We start from the raw sequence: 18,456 nt of genomic DNA on the forward strand, positions 1-18,456 counted from the left end.
CCAGAGCTGAAGGGGTTGGATTACGAGGAGTGGTTGAGTAGATTGGGACTGTACTCGTTGGAATTTAGAAGGATGAGGGGGGATCTTATAGATACAGATAAGGTTATGAAGGGAATAGATAGGATAGATGCGGGCAGGTTGTTTCCACTGGCGGGTGAAAGCAGAACTAGGGGGCATAGCCTCAAAATAAGGGGAAGTAGATTTAGGACTGAGTTTAGGAGGAACTTCTTCACCCAAAGGGTTGTGAATCTATGGAATTCCTTGCCCAGTGAAGCAGTAGAGGCTCCTTCATTAAATGTTTTAAAGATAAAAATAGATAGTTTTTTGAAGAATAAAGGGATTAAGGGTTATGGTGTTCGGGCCGGAAAGTGGAGCTGAGTCCACAAAAGATCAGCCATGATCTCATTGAATGGTGGAGCAGGCTCGAGGGGCCAGATGGCCTACTCCTGCTCCTAGTTCTTATGTTCTTATGTTCTTAATACACTGTGCATCAGTAACCCTCCCTCAGATACACTGTATATCACTGACCCGACCTCCAATACACTGTGTATCATTGACTCTACTTCCAATACACTGTGCATCAGTAACCCTCCCTCAGATACACTGTATATCACTACCCTCCCTCCAATATACTGTGTATAACTAACCTCCCTCTTATACACTGCATATCACTGACCCTACCTCCAATACACTGCATATCACTAACTCTCCCCTCCTCCCACCCTCCCTCCCTCGGATACACTGTATATCACTGACCCCACCTCCAATCCCTTGTGTATCACTAACTCTCCCTCCAATACACTGCGTATCACTTACCCTCCCTCAGATACATTGTATATCACTGACCTACCTCCAATACACTGTGTATCACTAACTCTCCCTCTAATACTCCGTGTATCACTAACCCTCCGTCATATACACTGTATCTCACTGGCCGGCCTCCAATACACAATATAACACACACTCTCCCTTGGATACTCTGTGTATCACTAACCCTCCCTCCAAAACATTCCCAAAAAATGGCAAAGTCATAGAATCCCGACAGTGCAGAAGGAGGCCATTCAGCCCATTGAATCTACACTGACCCTCTGAAAGAACTCTCTAACTAGGCCTACTCCCCCCACCCTACCCCTGCAACCCCGTAAACCTACCTAGCATTTTGACACTAAGAGGCAATTTTAGCATGGCCAGTCCACTTAACCTGCACATCTTGGGACTGTGGGAGGAAACCCGATCAGCCAGGAAACCGGGGAGAACTTGCAAACTCCACAGGCAGCCACCCAAGGTTGGAATTGAACCCGGGTCTCTAATGCTGTGAGGCAGCAGTGCTAATCACTGTGCCACCAAAGTGTCAGGTTCTGACTGATAACTGGCATGTTTCTCCCCAGGGAAATAGCCAGCTTTTCTCTCCAGATCTTCTGACACTCTGTAAAAAAAAAACAGGTGGACGTGATTTGCGCCATCACTCTGGCAGGACTGGGCCTCATAAAGCCTGCCTTCTGGCTCTACAGAGATCGGAAAGACGCCCCGATCTCAATGGGACATAACCCCCCCAGCACCACAACACACCGCGCCCCCCCCCCGCCCCAACCATGCCCCACCACTGCTGCCGGTATCGGGGGGTTTCTGATACACTGTATATCTCTAACCCCCGCCCGATATACTGTATATCATGAATCCCACCCCTCAATACACTGTATATCACTAACTCTCCCTTTTCTAATACACTGTATGTCATTAATGTCCCCTGGATAAATCTTAAAGCATTAGCTCTCCTCTGATGTACTCTATATCACTAACCCTCCCTCTGATAAGTACAGCAATTTCCGGGAACCTTGGATAACGAGAGATATTGTAGGCCTCGTCAAAAAGTAAAAGGAGGCATTTGTCAGGGCTAAAAGGCTGGGAACAGACGAAGCCTGTGTGGAATATAAGAAAAGTAGGAAGGAACTTAAGCAAGGAGTCAGGAGGGCTAGAAGGGGTCATGAAAACCCATTGGCAAATAGGGTTAGGGAAAATCCCAAGGCTTTTTACATGTACATAAAAAGCAAGAGGGTAGCCAGGGAAAGGGTTGGCCCACTGAAGGATAGGCAAGGGAATCTATGTGTGGAGCCAGAGGAAATGGGCGAGGTACGAAATGAATACTTTGCTTCAGTATTCACCAAAGAGAAGGAATTGGTAGATGTTGAGTCTGGAGAAGGGTGTGTAGATAGCCTGGGTCACATTGAGATCCAAAAAGACGAGATGTTGGGCGTCTTAAAAAATATTAAGGTAGATAAGTCCCCAGGGCCTGATGGGATCTACCCCAGAATACTGAAGGAGGCTGGAGAGGAAATTGCTGAGGCCATGACAGAAATCTTTGGATCCTCACTGTCTTCAGGTGATATCCCGGAGGACTGGAGAATAGCCAATGTTGTTCCTCTGTTTAAGAAGGGTAGAAAGGATAATCCAGGGAACTACAGGCCGGTGAGCCTTACTTCAGTGGTAGGGAAATTACTGGAGAGAATTCTTCGAGACAGGATCTACTCCCATTTGGAAGCAAATGGACGTATTAGTGAGAGGCAGCATGGTTTTGAGAAAGGGGAGGTCGTGTCTCACTAACTTGATAGAGTTTTTCGAGGAGGTCACAAAGATGATTGATGCAGGTAGGGCAGTGGATGTTGTCTATATGGACTTCAGTAAGTCCTTTGACAAGGTCCCTCACGGTAGACTAGGACAAAAGGTGAAGTCACACGGGATCAGGGGTGAGCTGGCAAGGTGGATACAGAACTGGCTAGGTCATAGAAGGCAGAGAGTAGCAATGGAAGGATGCTTTTCTAATTGGAGGGCTGTGACCAGCGGTGTTCCACAGGGATCAGTGCTGGGACCTTTGCTGTTTGTAGTATATATAAATGATTTGGAGGAAAATGTAACTGGTCTGATTAGTAAGTTTGCAGACGACACAAAGGTTGGTGGAATTGCGGATAGCGATGAGGACTGTCAGAGGATACAGCAGGATTTAGATATTTAGATTGTTTGGAGACTTGGGCGGAGAGATGGCAGATGGAGATTAATCCGGACAAATGTGAGGTAATGCATTTTGGAAGGTCTAATGCAGGTAGGGAATATACAGTGAATGGTAGAACCCTCAAGAGTATTGAAAGTCAGAGAGATCTAGGAGTACAGGTCCACAGGTCACTGAAAGGGGCAACACAGGTGGAGAAGGTAGTCAAGAAGGCATACGGCATGCTTGCCTTCATTGGCCGGGGCATTGAGTATAAGAATTGGCAAGTCATGTTGCAGCTGTATAGAACCTTAGTTCGGCCACACTTGGAGTATAGTGTTCAATTCTGGTCACCACACTACCAGAAGGATGTGGAGGCTTTAGAGAGGGTGCAGAAGAGATTTACCAGAATGTTGCCTGGTATGGAGGGCATTAGCTATGAGGAGCGGTTGAATAAACCCGGCTTGTTCTCACTGGAACGAAGGAGGTTGAGGGGCGACCTGATAGAGGTCTACAAAATTATGAGGGGCATAGACAGAGTGGATAGTCAGAGGCTTTTCCCTGGGGTAGAGGGGTCAATTACTAGGGGGCATAGGTTTAAGGTGAGAGGGGCAAGGTTTAGAGTAGATGTACGAGGCAAGTTTTTTACACAAAGGGTAGTGGGTGCCTGGAACTCGCTACCGGTGGAGGTGGTGGAAGCAGGGACGATAGTGACATTTAAGGGGCATCTTGACAAATACATGAATAGGGTGGGAATAGAGGGATACGGACCCAAGAAGTGTAGAAGATTGTAGTTTAGTCGGGCAGCATGGTCGGCACGGGCTTGGAGGGCCGAAGGGCCTGTTCCTGTGCTGTACATTTGTTTGTACTTTGTTCTTTGTGGAGGGTGAGTAGCCATTGCTGGGGATGCTCTGGTTATAATCAGGTAACTAAGATTGGATTCAAATGAAGAAACTGGACAACAGAGGAGAGGCAGAAGAGTTTGGTTTCGCGGAATTAGCTTTGAGAGAGCACGTGGATCTCATTGATGCATCGGAGAGGGCATGATGGGAAAGAAACCAGAGTGAGAGATGCAGATTCCAGGTTAGGACAGAGTGGAGCCTGATGAGGAGGCTTGGCTTGGTAATGAGGCAAAGGGAGCAGAGCAGCAGAGGTAACTGAAGGAAAGGTCTTAATTTTGTACATTTCTTTGTTCTTTGTTCTTTGTTCTTGATACAGTCTATATCAGGCTTTTTCAAAGTGCGGGTTGCGACCCACCAGGAGTCGGGAGGGTCGCGGAGCAATCGGTCGTGGTGTTCCCGCGATGGTCCCGATCGTGGGAGGAGCACCCAATGGCCTCTATCGGCATTTGTAATGAGAATCCTGGCTGCTGCTACCTTCTAAATGTGAAATGAGGTTGTGTGTGGTCTTCCGGCCAAAGGGGGCAGCGGTGAGGAGGTCACGCATGCTACATGTACACTTGATGTCAAGTTTCCTCTATGTACGTCCTTTTGGCGCCAAATCACAGAGTAGAGCTTCTTCCATTTTATAGCTGCGAGCAAGCATGACAAGGGGACTGTGAAAGTGGATAGTTTTGTTGCAAGGAAGAGATGACTAGAGATACAAATAGGCAAGGTACCTACTGGACAGGAGTCACATCTGAATCTGGAGAGAGCTGCCCAGGAGAGTCCAGGGCAGGACAGAGCAGTACTGGTGTTAGCTCTGAACAGAGCTCCAGGGCCTCTGGTGAACAGAGGAAACTTAACTCTGGAACAAAGCAGTATAAAGATGATTTCCTGACGTATGGTTTTGTCAATTGTGTCAATGCAAATAAAGATGCAAAGCCCATGTGTGTCTATGCAGAAAAGTACTGGCAAATGAAAGAAGTTTCAGATTTTGAAAGAGAAGTGGTGGGTTAAAAAATTCATTTTGAGGTTGAGACCACAGGGTCAGTTATTAACTTACAGCTGACTCCAAATGAAAAGATATAGGTCATGAAGGTTGGCCAGCGTGTGTTGCGAAGGTCAGCTGATGTGAGTTGTTAAGGTCGGTCAGCGTAGGTTGTGAAGGTTGGCCGGCGTGGGTCACGAAGGACATCTGCCGTGGTTTGCCAAGGACAGCCAGCATGGATCATGAAGGTCGGCCAGCGGGGTCGCAAAGGTCAGCCGGTTGTTAAAAGTGGGTCCCGGGAAAAAGTTTGAAAAATACTGCAGTGTATCACTAATCTTCCCTTTGATACACACTCAATCACTGACCCTTCCTCCAATACAGTCTGGGCTGAATTTCTGCTCCAGGCCAGGAGAGCAAAGTCGGGACGCGGGTGAAAATGGGAGCCATGGTGAGTGACCCCAGAATGAATACAGAGGTTGCCAGATACAGAGGTGGGCTGGGTAGAATGTATGTCTTGGTGCAACAATGCTGTGTCAAAGTGTTTTAAAAAGGAAATAAACAGTCCTCCTGTCCTCACCCCTTACAGCTCCTCACCCCCTCACACTCTCCATGCCTCATTCATTCCAACGCATGCTACCTCTTTCCCCCACCCACATCCCCATGACCCTTCATACTCTCTATGATAACATATACCTCTCATAGCCCCTCATACCCTCCATGTCAACATATGCCCACCATTCCCCATGGCTCTTTATAGTCCCTGAGCCAACTTAGTGCCAACCTGTGCCAACCCATAGTTCACCTAACCACCACCCTTTATCCTTTCACTTATCATGACTATATCCACCATGAGAAGACCTCAGGACCCATGCTGAGATTAAATAAAATTATTCTGTGTCTATTGATGAATTTGCTATTTTAAAAACACTCATTGATATAAATCCATTCGTTAAATTTAAGTTCCTTTAATCCCTTATGAAAGCACGCATTAGCATTCAATGTCCCAATTTAAAGAGCTTGTAACCACATAAAGCTTTCAATCAAACTGTAAAGTGAGGGATACCCACTGTGATAATGGAAGGTTCGAAATCAGTCATGCAGCACTAATCTACTAATGACAACACTCAGAAATATGTCAACAGTCAGTGTGAAATAGCAAGCACTTGTTTTTTAAACACTGCTGGCTGTTTTTCCCCAAGTTTTTGAAGCGCAGGGATTTTAAATACCTTGACAGTTTGACGGTTACTTTTGCCAGTTCAATGAGCTTCTGTGCTTTTTATGCACATTTATTTATAGAGTCTTAGATGTTTACAGCATGGAAACAGGTCCTTCTGCCCAGCTTGTCCATGCCGCCCAGTTTCTATCACTAAGCTAGTCCCACTTGTCCGCATTTGGTCCATATATCTCTATACCCACCCTGCACATGGAACTGTCTAACTTTTTTAAAGGAAAGAATTGTCCCCACCTCTACCACTGCCTCTGGCAGCTCGTTCCAGATGCTCATCACCCTCTGTGTGAATAAACTTCCCCTCTAGTCTCTTTTGTATCTCCTCCCTCTAGTTCTAGACTCCTCTACCTTTGAGAAAAGATGTTGACTATCTACCTTATTTATGCTCTTCATTATTTTAAAGATCTCTATAAGATCACCCTCACACCTCCTACGCTCCAGGGGAAAAGTCCCAGCCTATCCAGCCTCTTCTTATAATTCAGACCATCAAGTCCTGGTAGCACCCTCGTAAATCTCTTCTGCACTCTTTCTAGTTTAACAATATCCTTCCTATAATAGGGTGACCGAACTGAACACAGTATTCCATGTGAGGTCTTACCAATGTCTTGTACAACTTCAACAAGACGTCCCGACTCCTACATTCAATGTTCTGACCAATAAAACCTAGCATTCTGAATGCCTTCTTCACCACCCTGTCCACCTGCAACTCCACCTTCAAGGAACTATGAACCAGTACCCCTAGATCTCTTTGTTCTGTAACTTTCCCCAACTCCCTACCATTAACTGAGTAGGTCCTGCACTGATTTGATCGACCAAAATGCATCACCTCACATTTATCCAAATTAAACTTCATCTGCCATCCATCGGCCCACTGGCCCAATTGGTCAAGATCCTGTTGCAATCTTATATAACCTTCTTCACTATCCACTATGCCACCAATCTTGGTGTCATCTGCAAACTTACTAACCATGCCTCCTACATTCTCACCCAAATCATTAATATATATAACAGCACCAATCCCTGAGGCACACCGCTGGTCACAGGCCTCCAGTTTGAAAAATGTCTACTCTTAACAATCCTAAAGAGTACCTTACCTCTCCCAAAGAGCGCCTCTCCCAAAGAGCGACTTACCTCTCCCAAACACATTGGGTGAGATTCTCCGTTTCTGAGACTAAGTGTTGATGCCAACGCAGAATTCGTGGACTTTAACGACAGAAAAACTGGAGCCGAACCTGGAGCGACTCAGCTACAGGGGCTAGCACTGGCGCCACATGGAACACAATCGATTCCAATGAAAACTGTGTGGGATTTACCGGGTCTATGATTGACACTCGGGAGGCTGACAAGCTGGAGCCGCATATACACATTACAATCCCCGCACACACTCATCCCAGCCAACAAAATGGCACTGGCTGTGCTGGAGCGTGCCCATACAGCTGATGGGTCGGCTGGGGCCAGAGGACACATTTGGAAGGTGGGGGAGTGGCAGGGGGGACACCTATATGACTCATGGCCATAAGTTCACAGCGGGCTGTTAGCGGCGTGGGCAGCTGCATGGCTTCCTTGCCGGCTACAGCAATGGTGTTCCATCCCCAACCACCCCAACCCCACAACCCACTTCCTGGCCACTCCCCGCTGCTCTCCCAGGTCCTGGCAAAACCCCCCAGCCAGCGGCACAACAGTCATCAATCTATGGCGATGTTGGACACTTTCCGTACCCCCTTTCTCTCCCTCAGCAGCCAATGCGCCGGTTTCATGATTTTTAAAAGCACAAGTGAACCGTGCCGTTGAGAACTCGGCCCATCGGAAGCGGAGCATGCGGAGACCCTTGAGAATACCGTGTCAGACCTGCTAATGATATGCAAATGGTGTTTGCTGTATATGCGTTCTGGACTGCATTGAAGCCGCTGTCGAGATGAAGGAGAATTGCGATTTGGCGTCAAATCGGCGTGCGCCCCAATTTTGGCGTCGGAACCTATTTTCCCCCGAATCGCATTCCATGATTTCGGCATCAGCCAACGAAGAATCGCGCCCATTATGTTTCCTACTCCTAGCTGATGAAAATCCAACCTGACTGGAGGCAGCTGATGTTTTATAAGGGCAGCTACCTTCGTGAAGTACGAGGTGCAATTTATATTTAACTCTCCGGGTCTCTCGATTCCTGAGCTGCTTCAGTAGCATCCATCTCTCCTGGCGTCTCTCATTGGATGGCTGCGGTCCACAGGTGGCCAGTTAAAAGACTACCTGTGATTAAATCACTGAACTGGTCCAACGGCCAGCAAGAGCTTATTCATAGAATTTACAGTGCAGAAGGAGGCCATTCGGCCCATCGAGTCTGCACCAGCTCTTTGAAAGAGCACCCTACCCAATCCCACACCTCCACCCTATCCCCATAATCCAGTAACCCAACCCAACACTAAGGGCAATTTTGGACACTAAGGGCAATTTTTTAGCATGACCAATCCACCTAACCTGCACCTCTTTGGACTGTGGGAGGAAACCGGAGCACCCGGAGGAAACCCACGCACATACGGGGAGAACGTGCAGACTCCGCACAGACAGTGACCCAAGCCGGGAATCGAACCTTGGACCCTGGAGCTGTGAAGCAATTGTGCTAACGACCGTGCTACCATGCTGGCTTAGCACCTGCATTTTTAACTCAACTACAGGGTCCTGAAGCTTGCAGCAAAATTCATCCCTTACTCTTCCACAGGCTCTTTGTCCTTCCATTAATGTCAAGTGCAGTGCTGTATGGTTTATATTGGATCATCACTACCTCCTGGCTTTTGTATTTAAATTACAATTTAGAATCTTTTTTAAAGCATTTTGGACCTGAAGTGCTTCCTTTATGTCCACAGTGAACCTACATCTCAAACTCCATCTGTTCTTCCACAACACCATCTATTCAGAGTATCATGACCAAATTAATCCCCTCAGACCTACCATTGCTGAATTCTATCTGCTACTTTTCAGCAAGTTCTTCCACCTTCTTCAAGCTCCATTTCCAGCTCCCTGTCATTTGCAGAATTAACTATACATCTCACTTTCGTATCATCTGCAAGTTTTGATAAATCTAGATTTATATGCTCATTACCTACGTACACAGTGAACATTAAGTCTTATACCCTGAAGGGCATCACTACACTTTCAACCTGTTGGAAAAACTGCCATTGACGTCTCCTCTCGGTTTTCTCCCTTTCACCTAGTTTAATCCAGTTTGCTATCCACCCTGTAATTTAATGAGCCTTAATCTTCTCTGTTGATTTCCAAAATGATATCTTGTCAAAAGCTTTCTGAATGTTAATCTACACTACATCCACTGCATTTCCTCCATCTACCCTGCCTGGTAACTCCTCAAAGAGCTCTTTGAGGTTTGTTAGGTATGATTGTGCCAGTTGAAATTCACACTGTGTACTGTGGTGTTCTTTGTGTTGCTTAATTCAGGGTCGTTAACATAGTGTTCACAAAGACCACAAAATAGCTTGAACTAAAACAAAGCTATGAATTTATTAACACTACTAATTTGGATTTGACTCCTACTCCTAAAGAATATACAGCTGATTATCAACCTTTAAGCTACACTCATCCACAACTAATCTTTGTACTGATATAAACTATTATCTGCTCTTATTCATACTATCTGTTCATCTCGCGCTCTCGAGCTAACTCCTGCACACACTCTCCCACAAAGCTTAGCATCAATGCCTTATATACTTGGAACTGTAGCTCCCTCTAGTGGCTTCTCTAGGCATTTCATTAACCCTTGCAGTTCTTACATTTATGATAATACCACAGGCACTTCTCAGAATTTGGCAATGTGTCAGACGTGCAGCGAGGCCGTCCTTGCACTGGAGAGGACATAGGATCAGAAGTTCAGATCTGTTTGAATAAGACGCAAAGGTTCAGCCTGAGAAATTGGTTGGCAGGAGACTGGAATTGGTGGAAAGGATGTGGGTTTTTTGGCACAGACTGGAGGTGATGGCTTCGCCTCTCCTGGCGTTTACACTGATGAAATCACAACTCGTCCGAGGCTGAATGGTGGACATGCAGCCTGACATTGCAAGTCGCGGAAGGGCTGAAAGAAGTAAAGTGAAGAGGAAGAGCTGTGTGGCATCAGCAAACATGGGGAAGATGATTCCATCTGCAAATGGAATAACCAGAAGGTATGAGGGAGAGGAGGAGGTAAAGATAGGCCTTTGAGGGACTCCAGCGGGAATGCTGCGAGGAGGAGGGTGAGTAGCCATTGCTGGGGATGCTCTGGTTATGATCAGGTAACTAAGAGTGGATTCAAATGAAGAAACTGGACAACAGAGGAGAGGCAGAAGAGTTTGGTTTCGCGGAATTTGCTTTGAGAGAGCACGTGGATCTCATTGATGCATCAGAGAGGGCATGATGGGAAAGAAACCAGAGTGAGAGATGCAGATTCCAGGTTAGGGCAGAGTGGAGCCTGATGAGGAGGCTTGGCTTGGTAATGAGGCGAAGGGAGCAGAGCAGCAGAGGTAACTGAAGGAAAGGTCTTAATTTTAGTGACAAAGGAGTTCATCAGCTTCTTTTCTTTACTGTTGGAGGTGAGGCTGGAAGAATCACAGAATTGTTACGGTGCAGAAGGAGGCCATTTGGCCCATCATATCTGCACCGGCTCCCCAAACGAGCATCATGAGTTAGCAGATGAGGGAAAGAGGTTTAGGATGAATAATTGGCAATGGAAAAAAGCTCGCGTTTATAGCTTTCCCAGGGCAGGGCTTGGTTTCAAAAGTGAAAAGTGAAGCCCAATCATGTTGGATTTGATCAGCCAGATCTGGTGAGGGACAATATATCCTGCGAGTAAGTCAGTGAGGCTAATCATGTGGAGAAATTCTCATTGATGGCATAAATTGGGCAGCACGGTAGCACAGTAGTTAGCACTGTTGCTTCACAGCGCCAGGGTCCCAAGTTCATTTGCCACTTGGGTCACTGTCTGCGTGGGTTTCCTCCGGTGCTCCTATTTCCTCCCACAAGAAGTCCTGAAAGACGAGCTGTTAGGTAATTTGACATTCTGAATTCTCCCTCTGTGTACCCGAACAGGTGCCGGAATGTGGCGACTAGGAGCTTTTCACAGTAACTTCATTGCAGTGTTAATGTAAGCCTACTTGTGACAATAAAGATTATTATATAAAAATCTCACACTAAACAATCTGTACTTGATAAATGTCATATACACTATTTTTAAAATTATATTATGCTATACATATATATTTTCTCAATTTTCTCTCCCCCCCCAGCTGTTGGTTCTTCCTGGGATACTGTTTAAAAGTTGCTAACAGCCTTCAACAATTTGCCAAAGTCAACCTGCTTTGTCTACTTCCCTGAACGGTGTGATCGTTGGCAGTGGAGGACTCATGCAGTGGGTCTCCTCTGATGGTGGTCGGAACGGGAGCCCTCTCCATTCTGTGGGCATCACCAGTTATTCCAGCTAACCCAGTACAGACTGGCAAACAAACAAGCACAGGATTGTTTGAGTTGCATGAAGTGGCGTATTTGCCCATTAGGCCACTCGGGTAATGGCGTAAAAAACATTTAAATAATTTTCTTATTTAGTTCATCTGGTACTAAACTTTCCATTTTATGGGTTGTGGCTGCTCTATGCCAGTTGCTTATATTATCTTTCATAAACTAGAACATATGGTTGACTAGTACTAAGTGTTCTGGTTTCACAGCCAGATGTTCTCATTATTGTATGGCTGAGTTCTGTACTGCTCGATTCTGCCTGTCATGACTCTTGGCTGTGAAGCTGAACAGAGTATCTTACACACATTAAAAAAAAAAATTTAGAGTGTCCAATTCATTTTTTCCAATTCAGGGGCAATTTATTGTGGCCAATCCACCTACCCTGCACATCTTTGGGTTGCGGGGGCAAAACCCACGCTAACACGGGGAGAATGTGCAAACTCCAGACGGACAGTGACCCAGAGCTGGGATCGAACCTGGGAACTCGGCGCCATGAGGCTGTAGGGCTAACCCACTGCGCCACCGTGCTGCCCTATCTTACACACTTTTATAAGTAAAAGATAAACAGATGTAGCTGAAAGTTGGACTTCTTTGCTTCGTGTTTCATGTGACACCCCTCAGCCTTTTTCAAGACAAGGATGACCCATTTATTTGACTTGCAGGCAGGTCATTTTGTCAAAGGTGTGTCTGTGTATATGGTTCTGATTTAATTCCATTGAGTGGCGTCAGTGATTTACTCATCAAAAACTAGAATGATACTTACTCAAATTGTCCTCATCTTCAGTGTTTTCCAAACCAGGGCTGAAATATTTGAATGGACCGATGAATGAAGAAAGTGTGTTTAATTTATCTGGGAAAAGAAACATATAATAGAACATTAGTTTCATTGCTCTTTCATTATGGTCTATATTTTCCTCTGTTTGAGAAGAATGGGAGAGATGCCTGTTATTCATGAACTTAATGACCGGCTAACAAAATATCACAGGCATGTGTGCTTTAGAAACGTGTGATTTGTCTCACTGTGTCTTTTTCTAAGCCCGAATTATGAAAAGCAACCAATCTCAACGCAGCTGCCATTGGAGAGGAACTTTGGAACATAGGGAGCAGAAGACCTTGCAGCCCATCGAGCCTGCTCCGTCATGCAACATGATCATGGCTGGTCATCCACTCCAAGGCCATTTTCCCCTCACACTATTCCCATATCACAGTATATCATTGACATTTAGAAAGCTGTCGATCTCTGTTTTAAACACCACTCAATGACTGAGCTTCCACAGCCCTTTGGGGTAGAGAATTTCAAAGATTCACAACCCTCTGAGTAAAAGGATTTCTACTCATATCAGTCTTAAGTGGCTTCCCCTTTATTTTGAAATGATGTCCTCTGGTTTGAGACTCCCCAACCAGGGGAAACATCTACTCCTGTCTATCCCTTTAAGTATTTTGTAGATTTTAATAAGGTCACCACTCATTCTTCGATACGCTTGAGAATAGAGACCGGATTTCCCCAATCTCTGATCATGGGACAGTCCCGCAATCCCGGAACTAGTCTGGTAACCTTTCATTGCACTCCCTCTATGGCAGTAATATCTTTCCTGCGGTATAGGGAATTATCTCATGTAACATCTCTCATATGCGATTCAATAACAAATGTCACAAAGGTTTCTTATCTGGCAATCATGACAGATGGATCAAAGCAAAATTTAATAGGCCCAATTTTACTTACTTATTTATTTATTTTTATAAATTTAGAGTGCCCAATTATGTTTTTCCAATTAAGGAGCAATTTAGCGTGGCCACCCCATCTACCCTGCACATCTTTGGGTTGTGGGGGTGAGACCCACGCAGACATGGGGAGAATGTGCAAACTCCACACGGACAGTGACCCGGGGCTGGGATCGAACCCGGGTCCTCAGCGCCGTGAGGCAGCAGTGCTTACCAATTTAGCGGCCAGCCTCGGGACGCAGTATACACTGTTCTCGTGGACTAACATAAGCAGAGTTTGATACAGAAAGATGGCCTCCAAGGAGGCAGCTGGTGCCATAGGCAGCCTGGCCTCTCTGCTGAGAAGCCTGGAATAGGTTCCCCAAAGAAAAGGCAATATGACAAGAATATCACTGTGAAACAAAAAGACAGGACTTCTATGTTAGAAAGTACCTGTGATGTGCAGACTTTGTCCGATCAGCATCTTCACACACCGTGATCATACACAAATACAAATTAGTTCCTCTGATGATAATTACATAGATATGTGCCGCCATGTACTCAATTTGTACCTCTCGCTTTCTTACATCTCTGATCAGTAGATTTTGGGCACATAGTGAATCAAGGGATAAAGGGGATTCGAGCAAGAAATTGGAGTTGATATAGCTGTTCAGTCATGATTTACTTGAATGTTGAAGCAGACTCGAGGGGCGATATGGCCTTCTCTTGCACTTCTTCCTTATGCTGTAATATTATTTTGTCCATAGAGCAAGAACCTGAAGCTCGCCACCATTGATCAGAGCATAAAGCTTCATGACACTGATCGAAATGGACTCCACCACTGACATGTGGAGGTGAATCAATTCAGAGGCCATATCAGGTACCTTCTGTTTCATGGTCAGTGGGCATTATGGAGATAATGACAGGAGCTACTGATTGGTATTGATGTCGTGACAGCTCTTTCCAATCACTCGGCCATGAGTAAATGACGGTAAATTCTGCCTCTGAAAGAATTAGTCCGTAAAGAATCTCCTTAACATTGATGTGTCAGAGTTAGCCATAGATTCAGATTCTCTGCAGCCCCTGAAGCTGGCCACTTGAGTTTGCAGTCACCCAATAATGGTTTTCATTCAACCACAAGACCACATGAGCAACCAACATTTAGAGGTCCACAGAAAACGAGGGAAGAATACAACAGCTAAACATATTAAGCTCATACGCCAAATGCATTGGCAAAATCGAACAATTTTGCTTTCACTATATCTTGCAGTCTGTCATTCTTTTATTGTCCAGAAATGTGTCTGTTGTCTGAAGGGCAAGAAGCAAAACTTGCTAACTCCTGAACTCCCCAGGTGTGAGTGGCTGAAAGTACAAACACCGAGGGCCCAGCTGACTTTCATTGGCACCAGAGCGCGGCAGATGGTTGCCCGCCCCTACAGGTGTTCATGGCCAGCTGGTACAGCTCAGTTGTAGCTTCCCTGCTGCACCCAAGCTTGGGCATACCCTGCCCTTCTGACATGTCCAGGGCAGCTGATGCTATTGAAGCAGCTTCATTGCTTGCGGCGGTGGCTGCAGTGGGTCACTACCTCCTCTGCGTTCTGCACTCCCTCCCCTTGTTGATTTTGAGCAAAACAGTTGACCTACAGAAACAACGATGCATTAAACGGTAGATTTAGTGTTCCTATTTCTGCAAAATGGACTAACAGACAGGGAAAAGTGTCCCCTCTCCTGCTGCACTGTGACCATTTCGCCCGCGCTCTTAGCCAAAAGCTGCTGTACGCTTTTCATTTCTGTCACAGTAAGAAGTCTTACAACACCAGGTTAAAGCCCAACAGGTTTGTTTCAAACACTAGCTTTCGGAGCACTGCTCCTTCCCCAGGTGAATGAAGAGGTATGTTCCAGAAGCATATATATAGACAGATTCAAAGATGCAAGACAATGCTTAGAATGCGAGCATTTGCAGTTAATTAAGTGTTTACATATCCAGAGACAGGGGTAACCCCAGGTTAAAGAGGTGTGAATTGTCTCAAGCCAGGACAGTTGGTAGGATTTCACAAGCCCAGGTGGTGGGGGATGACTGTAATGCGACATGAATCCCAGGTTCCAGTTGAGGCCGTACTCATGTGTGCGGAACTTGGCTATAAGTTTCTGCTCGGCGATTCTGTGTTGTCGCGCGTCCTGAAAGCTGCCTTGGACAATGCTTACCCGGAGATCAGAGGCTGAATGTCCTTGACTGCTGAAGTGTTCCCCGACTGGAAGGGAACATTCCTGCCTGGTGATTGTCGCGCGATGTCCGTTCATTCCTTGTCGCAGCGTCTGCATGGTCTCGCCAATGTACCACGCTTCGGGACATCCTTTCCTGCAGCGTATGAGGTAGACAACGTTGGCCGAGTCACACGAGTATGTACCGCGTACCTGGTGGGTGGTGTTCTCATGTGTAATGGTGGTATCCATGTTGATGATCTGGCACGTCTTGCAGAGATTGCCATGGCAGGGTTGTGTGGTGTCGTGGTCGCTGTTCTGAAGGCAGGGTAGTTTGCTGCAAACAATGGTTTGTTTGAGGTTGCGCGGTTGTTTGAAGGCAAGTAGGGGGGTGTGGGGATGACCTTGGCAAGATGTTCATCTTCATCGATGACATGTTGAAGGCTGCGAAGAAGATGTCATAGTTTCTCCGCTCCGGAAAGTACTGGACGATGAAGGGTACTCTGTCGGATGTGTTCCGTGTTTGTCTTCTGAGGAGGTCAGTGCGTTTTTTTGCTGTGGCACGTTGGAACTGTCGATCGATGAGTCGAGCACCATATCCCGTTCGTACGAGGGCATCTTTCAGTGTCTGTAGATGTCTGTTACGCTACTCCTCATCTGAGCAGATCCTGTGTATACGGAGGGCTTGTCCATCGGGGATAGCTTCTTTAATGTGTTTAAGGTGGAAGCTGGAGAAGTGGAGCATTGTGAGGCTATCCGTGGGCTTGCGGTAAAGTGAAGTGCTGAGGTGACCGTCCTTGATGGAGATGAGTGTGTCCAAGAATGCAACTGATTTTGGAGAGTAGTCCATGGTGAGTCTGATGGTGGGATGGAACTTATTGATGTCGTTGTGTAGTCGTTTCAGTGATTCTTCACCGTGCGTCCAAAGTAAAAAAATGTCATCGATGTATCTGTTGTATAACGTCGGTTGAAGGTCCTGTACGGTGAGGAGGTCTTGTTCAAACTTGTGCATGAAGATGTTGGCATATTGAGGGGCAAATTTGGTCTCCATGGCTGTTCCGTGCGTCTGGATGAGGAACTTGTTGTCGAAGGTGAAAACGTTGTGATCCAGAATGAAGCGGATGAGTTGCAGAATTGCGTCTGGAGATTGGCAGTTGTCGGTGTTGAGTACAGAGGCTATAGCAGCAATGCCGTTGTCATGGGGGATGCTGGTGTAGAGTGCCGAGACATCTATTGTGACGAGGAATGTTCCTGGTTCAACTGGTCCATTGGTGCTGAGTTTCTGTAGGAAGTCCGTCGTGTCGCGACAGAAGCTGGGCGTACCTTGTACGATGGGTTTCAAGATGCCCTCGATGTAGCCAGAGAGGTTCTCACACAGGGTCCCATTTGCTGAAACGATAGGACGGCCTGGTGTGTTGGCCTTGTGTATTTTCGGGAGGCAGTAGAGATCTCCAATGCGGGGAGTACGTGGGATGAGAGCATGTAGGGTGCTCTGAAGATCTGGATCCAAGGTCTTAATCAGTCTGTTGAGTTGGAGGATGTTTTCCTTGGTCGGATCTGCGGGTAATTGTCTGTAGTGTTCCTGGTTGTTGAGTTGTCGGTATACCTCTTTGCAGTAGTCCGTTCTGTTCAGTATGACGGTGGCCCCTCCATTGTCTGCTGGTTTGATGACGATGCTGCGGTTGGTCTTGAGAGTGCAGATGGTGTTGCGTTGTGCTTGGGTGACGTTCGGGGCTGTCTTGTGAATGCGGCTGCTGAATCTGGCATTGACGCGACTCCTGACAGCTTGAGCATACATGTCGAGTCTAGGGCAGCGGCTTTCCGGAGGGGTCCAATTCGACTCTTTCCACTTCGGTTGCCGCACCGCAGATCTCTCAGTCTGCTGTTCCAGTTCATTGGTAGTCTCCTTGGGTTCGCTGTCGGCCTCTTGGGGTCTGTGGAAGAATTCCCGGAGCCTCATTCGTCTGATGAATTCCTCCGTTTCTGCCGCGAGACTGATGGGGTCCATTTTGGTGGTGGTGCAGAAATTGAGCCCTCTGCTGAGGACTTCGATTTCGTCTGGTTGAAGGGTGTAGTCCGACAAGTTGACAATAGATTTCCCTGTATTGTTTTCTGCTGCGGTACCAGGGGAGGCTTGGTTGCTGCTGATGGTGATGCCGAGTTTCTCAAGCTTCCTGTTCTTGGTGTGCATATAGGTGGCATAGTATCGTTGTCTCATCTGTTTGGCGGTGTTCCGCAGCTGGTCTGCTGCGTCCTGAGCGCAAGTTGTGAATATGGCCCTTATCTTGGTTTCCAGGTTGCGTCGTCTGCTGCAGAGCTGGCGTACGAGGTGGTTGAGGAGTGTGAGAGAGGTGCTCAACACTGACAACTGCCAATCTCCAGACGCATTTCTGCAACTCATCCGCTTCATTCTGGATCACAACGTCTTCACCTTCGACAACAAGTTCTTCATCCAGATGCACGGAACAACCATGGGGACCAGATTTGCACCCCAATACGCCAACATCTTCATGCACAAGTTTGAACAAGACCTCCTCACCGTACAGGACCTTCAACTGACGTTATACACCAGATACATCGATGACATTTATTTCCTTTGGACCCACGGCGAAGAATCACTGAAACGACTACACGATGACATCAATAAGTTCCATCCCATCATCAGACTCACCATGGACTACTCTCCAAAATCAGTTGCATTCTTGGACACACTCATCTCCATCAACAAAGAACAAAGAACAAAGAAATGTACAGCACAGGAACAGGCCCTTCGGCCCTCCAAGCCCGTGCCGACCATACTGCCCGACTAAACTACAATCTTCTACACTTCCTGGGTCCGTATCCTTCTATTCCCATCCTATTCATATATTTGTCATGATGCCCCTTGAATGTCCCTATCGTCCCTGCTTCCACTACCTCCTCCGGTAGTGAGTTCCAGGCACCCACTACCCTCTGCGTAAAAAACTTGCCTCGTACATCTACTCTA

General features: G+C 46.6%; 1 protein-coding gene across 1 annotated transcript in view; it reads right to left on the reverse strand.

The window, feature by feature from the left end:
* The window catches only part of adarb2 (adenosine deaminase RNA specific B2 (inactive)), a 1,014,773-nt gene that overhangs the window by 469,436 nt on the left and 526,881 nt on the right, over window positions 1-18,456 (reverse strand). The window contains 1 exon segment of the mRNA XM_072508292.1: window positions 12,331-12,417. Coding sequence (XP_072364393.1) covers window positions 12,331-12,417 — 87 coding nt within the window.

The sequence above is a fragment of the Scyliorhinus torazame genome, chromosome 6 (assembly GCF_047496885.1).
Source record: "Scyliorhinus torazame isolate Kashiwa2021f chromosome 6, sScyTor2.1, whole genome shotgun sequence".
NCBI lineage: Eukaryota > Metazoa > Chordata > Chondrichthyes > Carcharhiniformes > Scyliorhinidae > Scyliorhinus > Scyliorhinus torazame.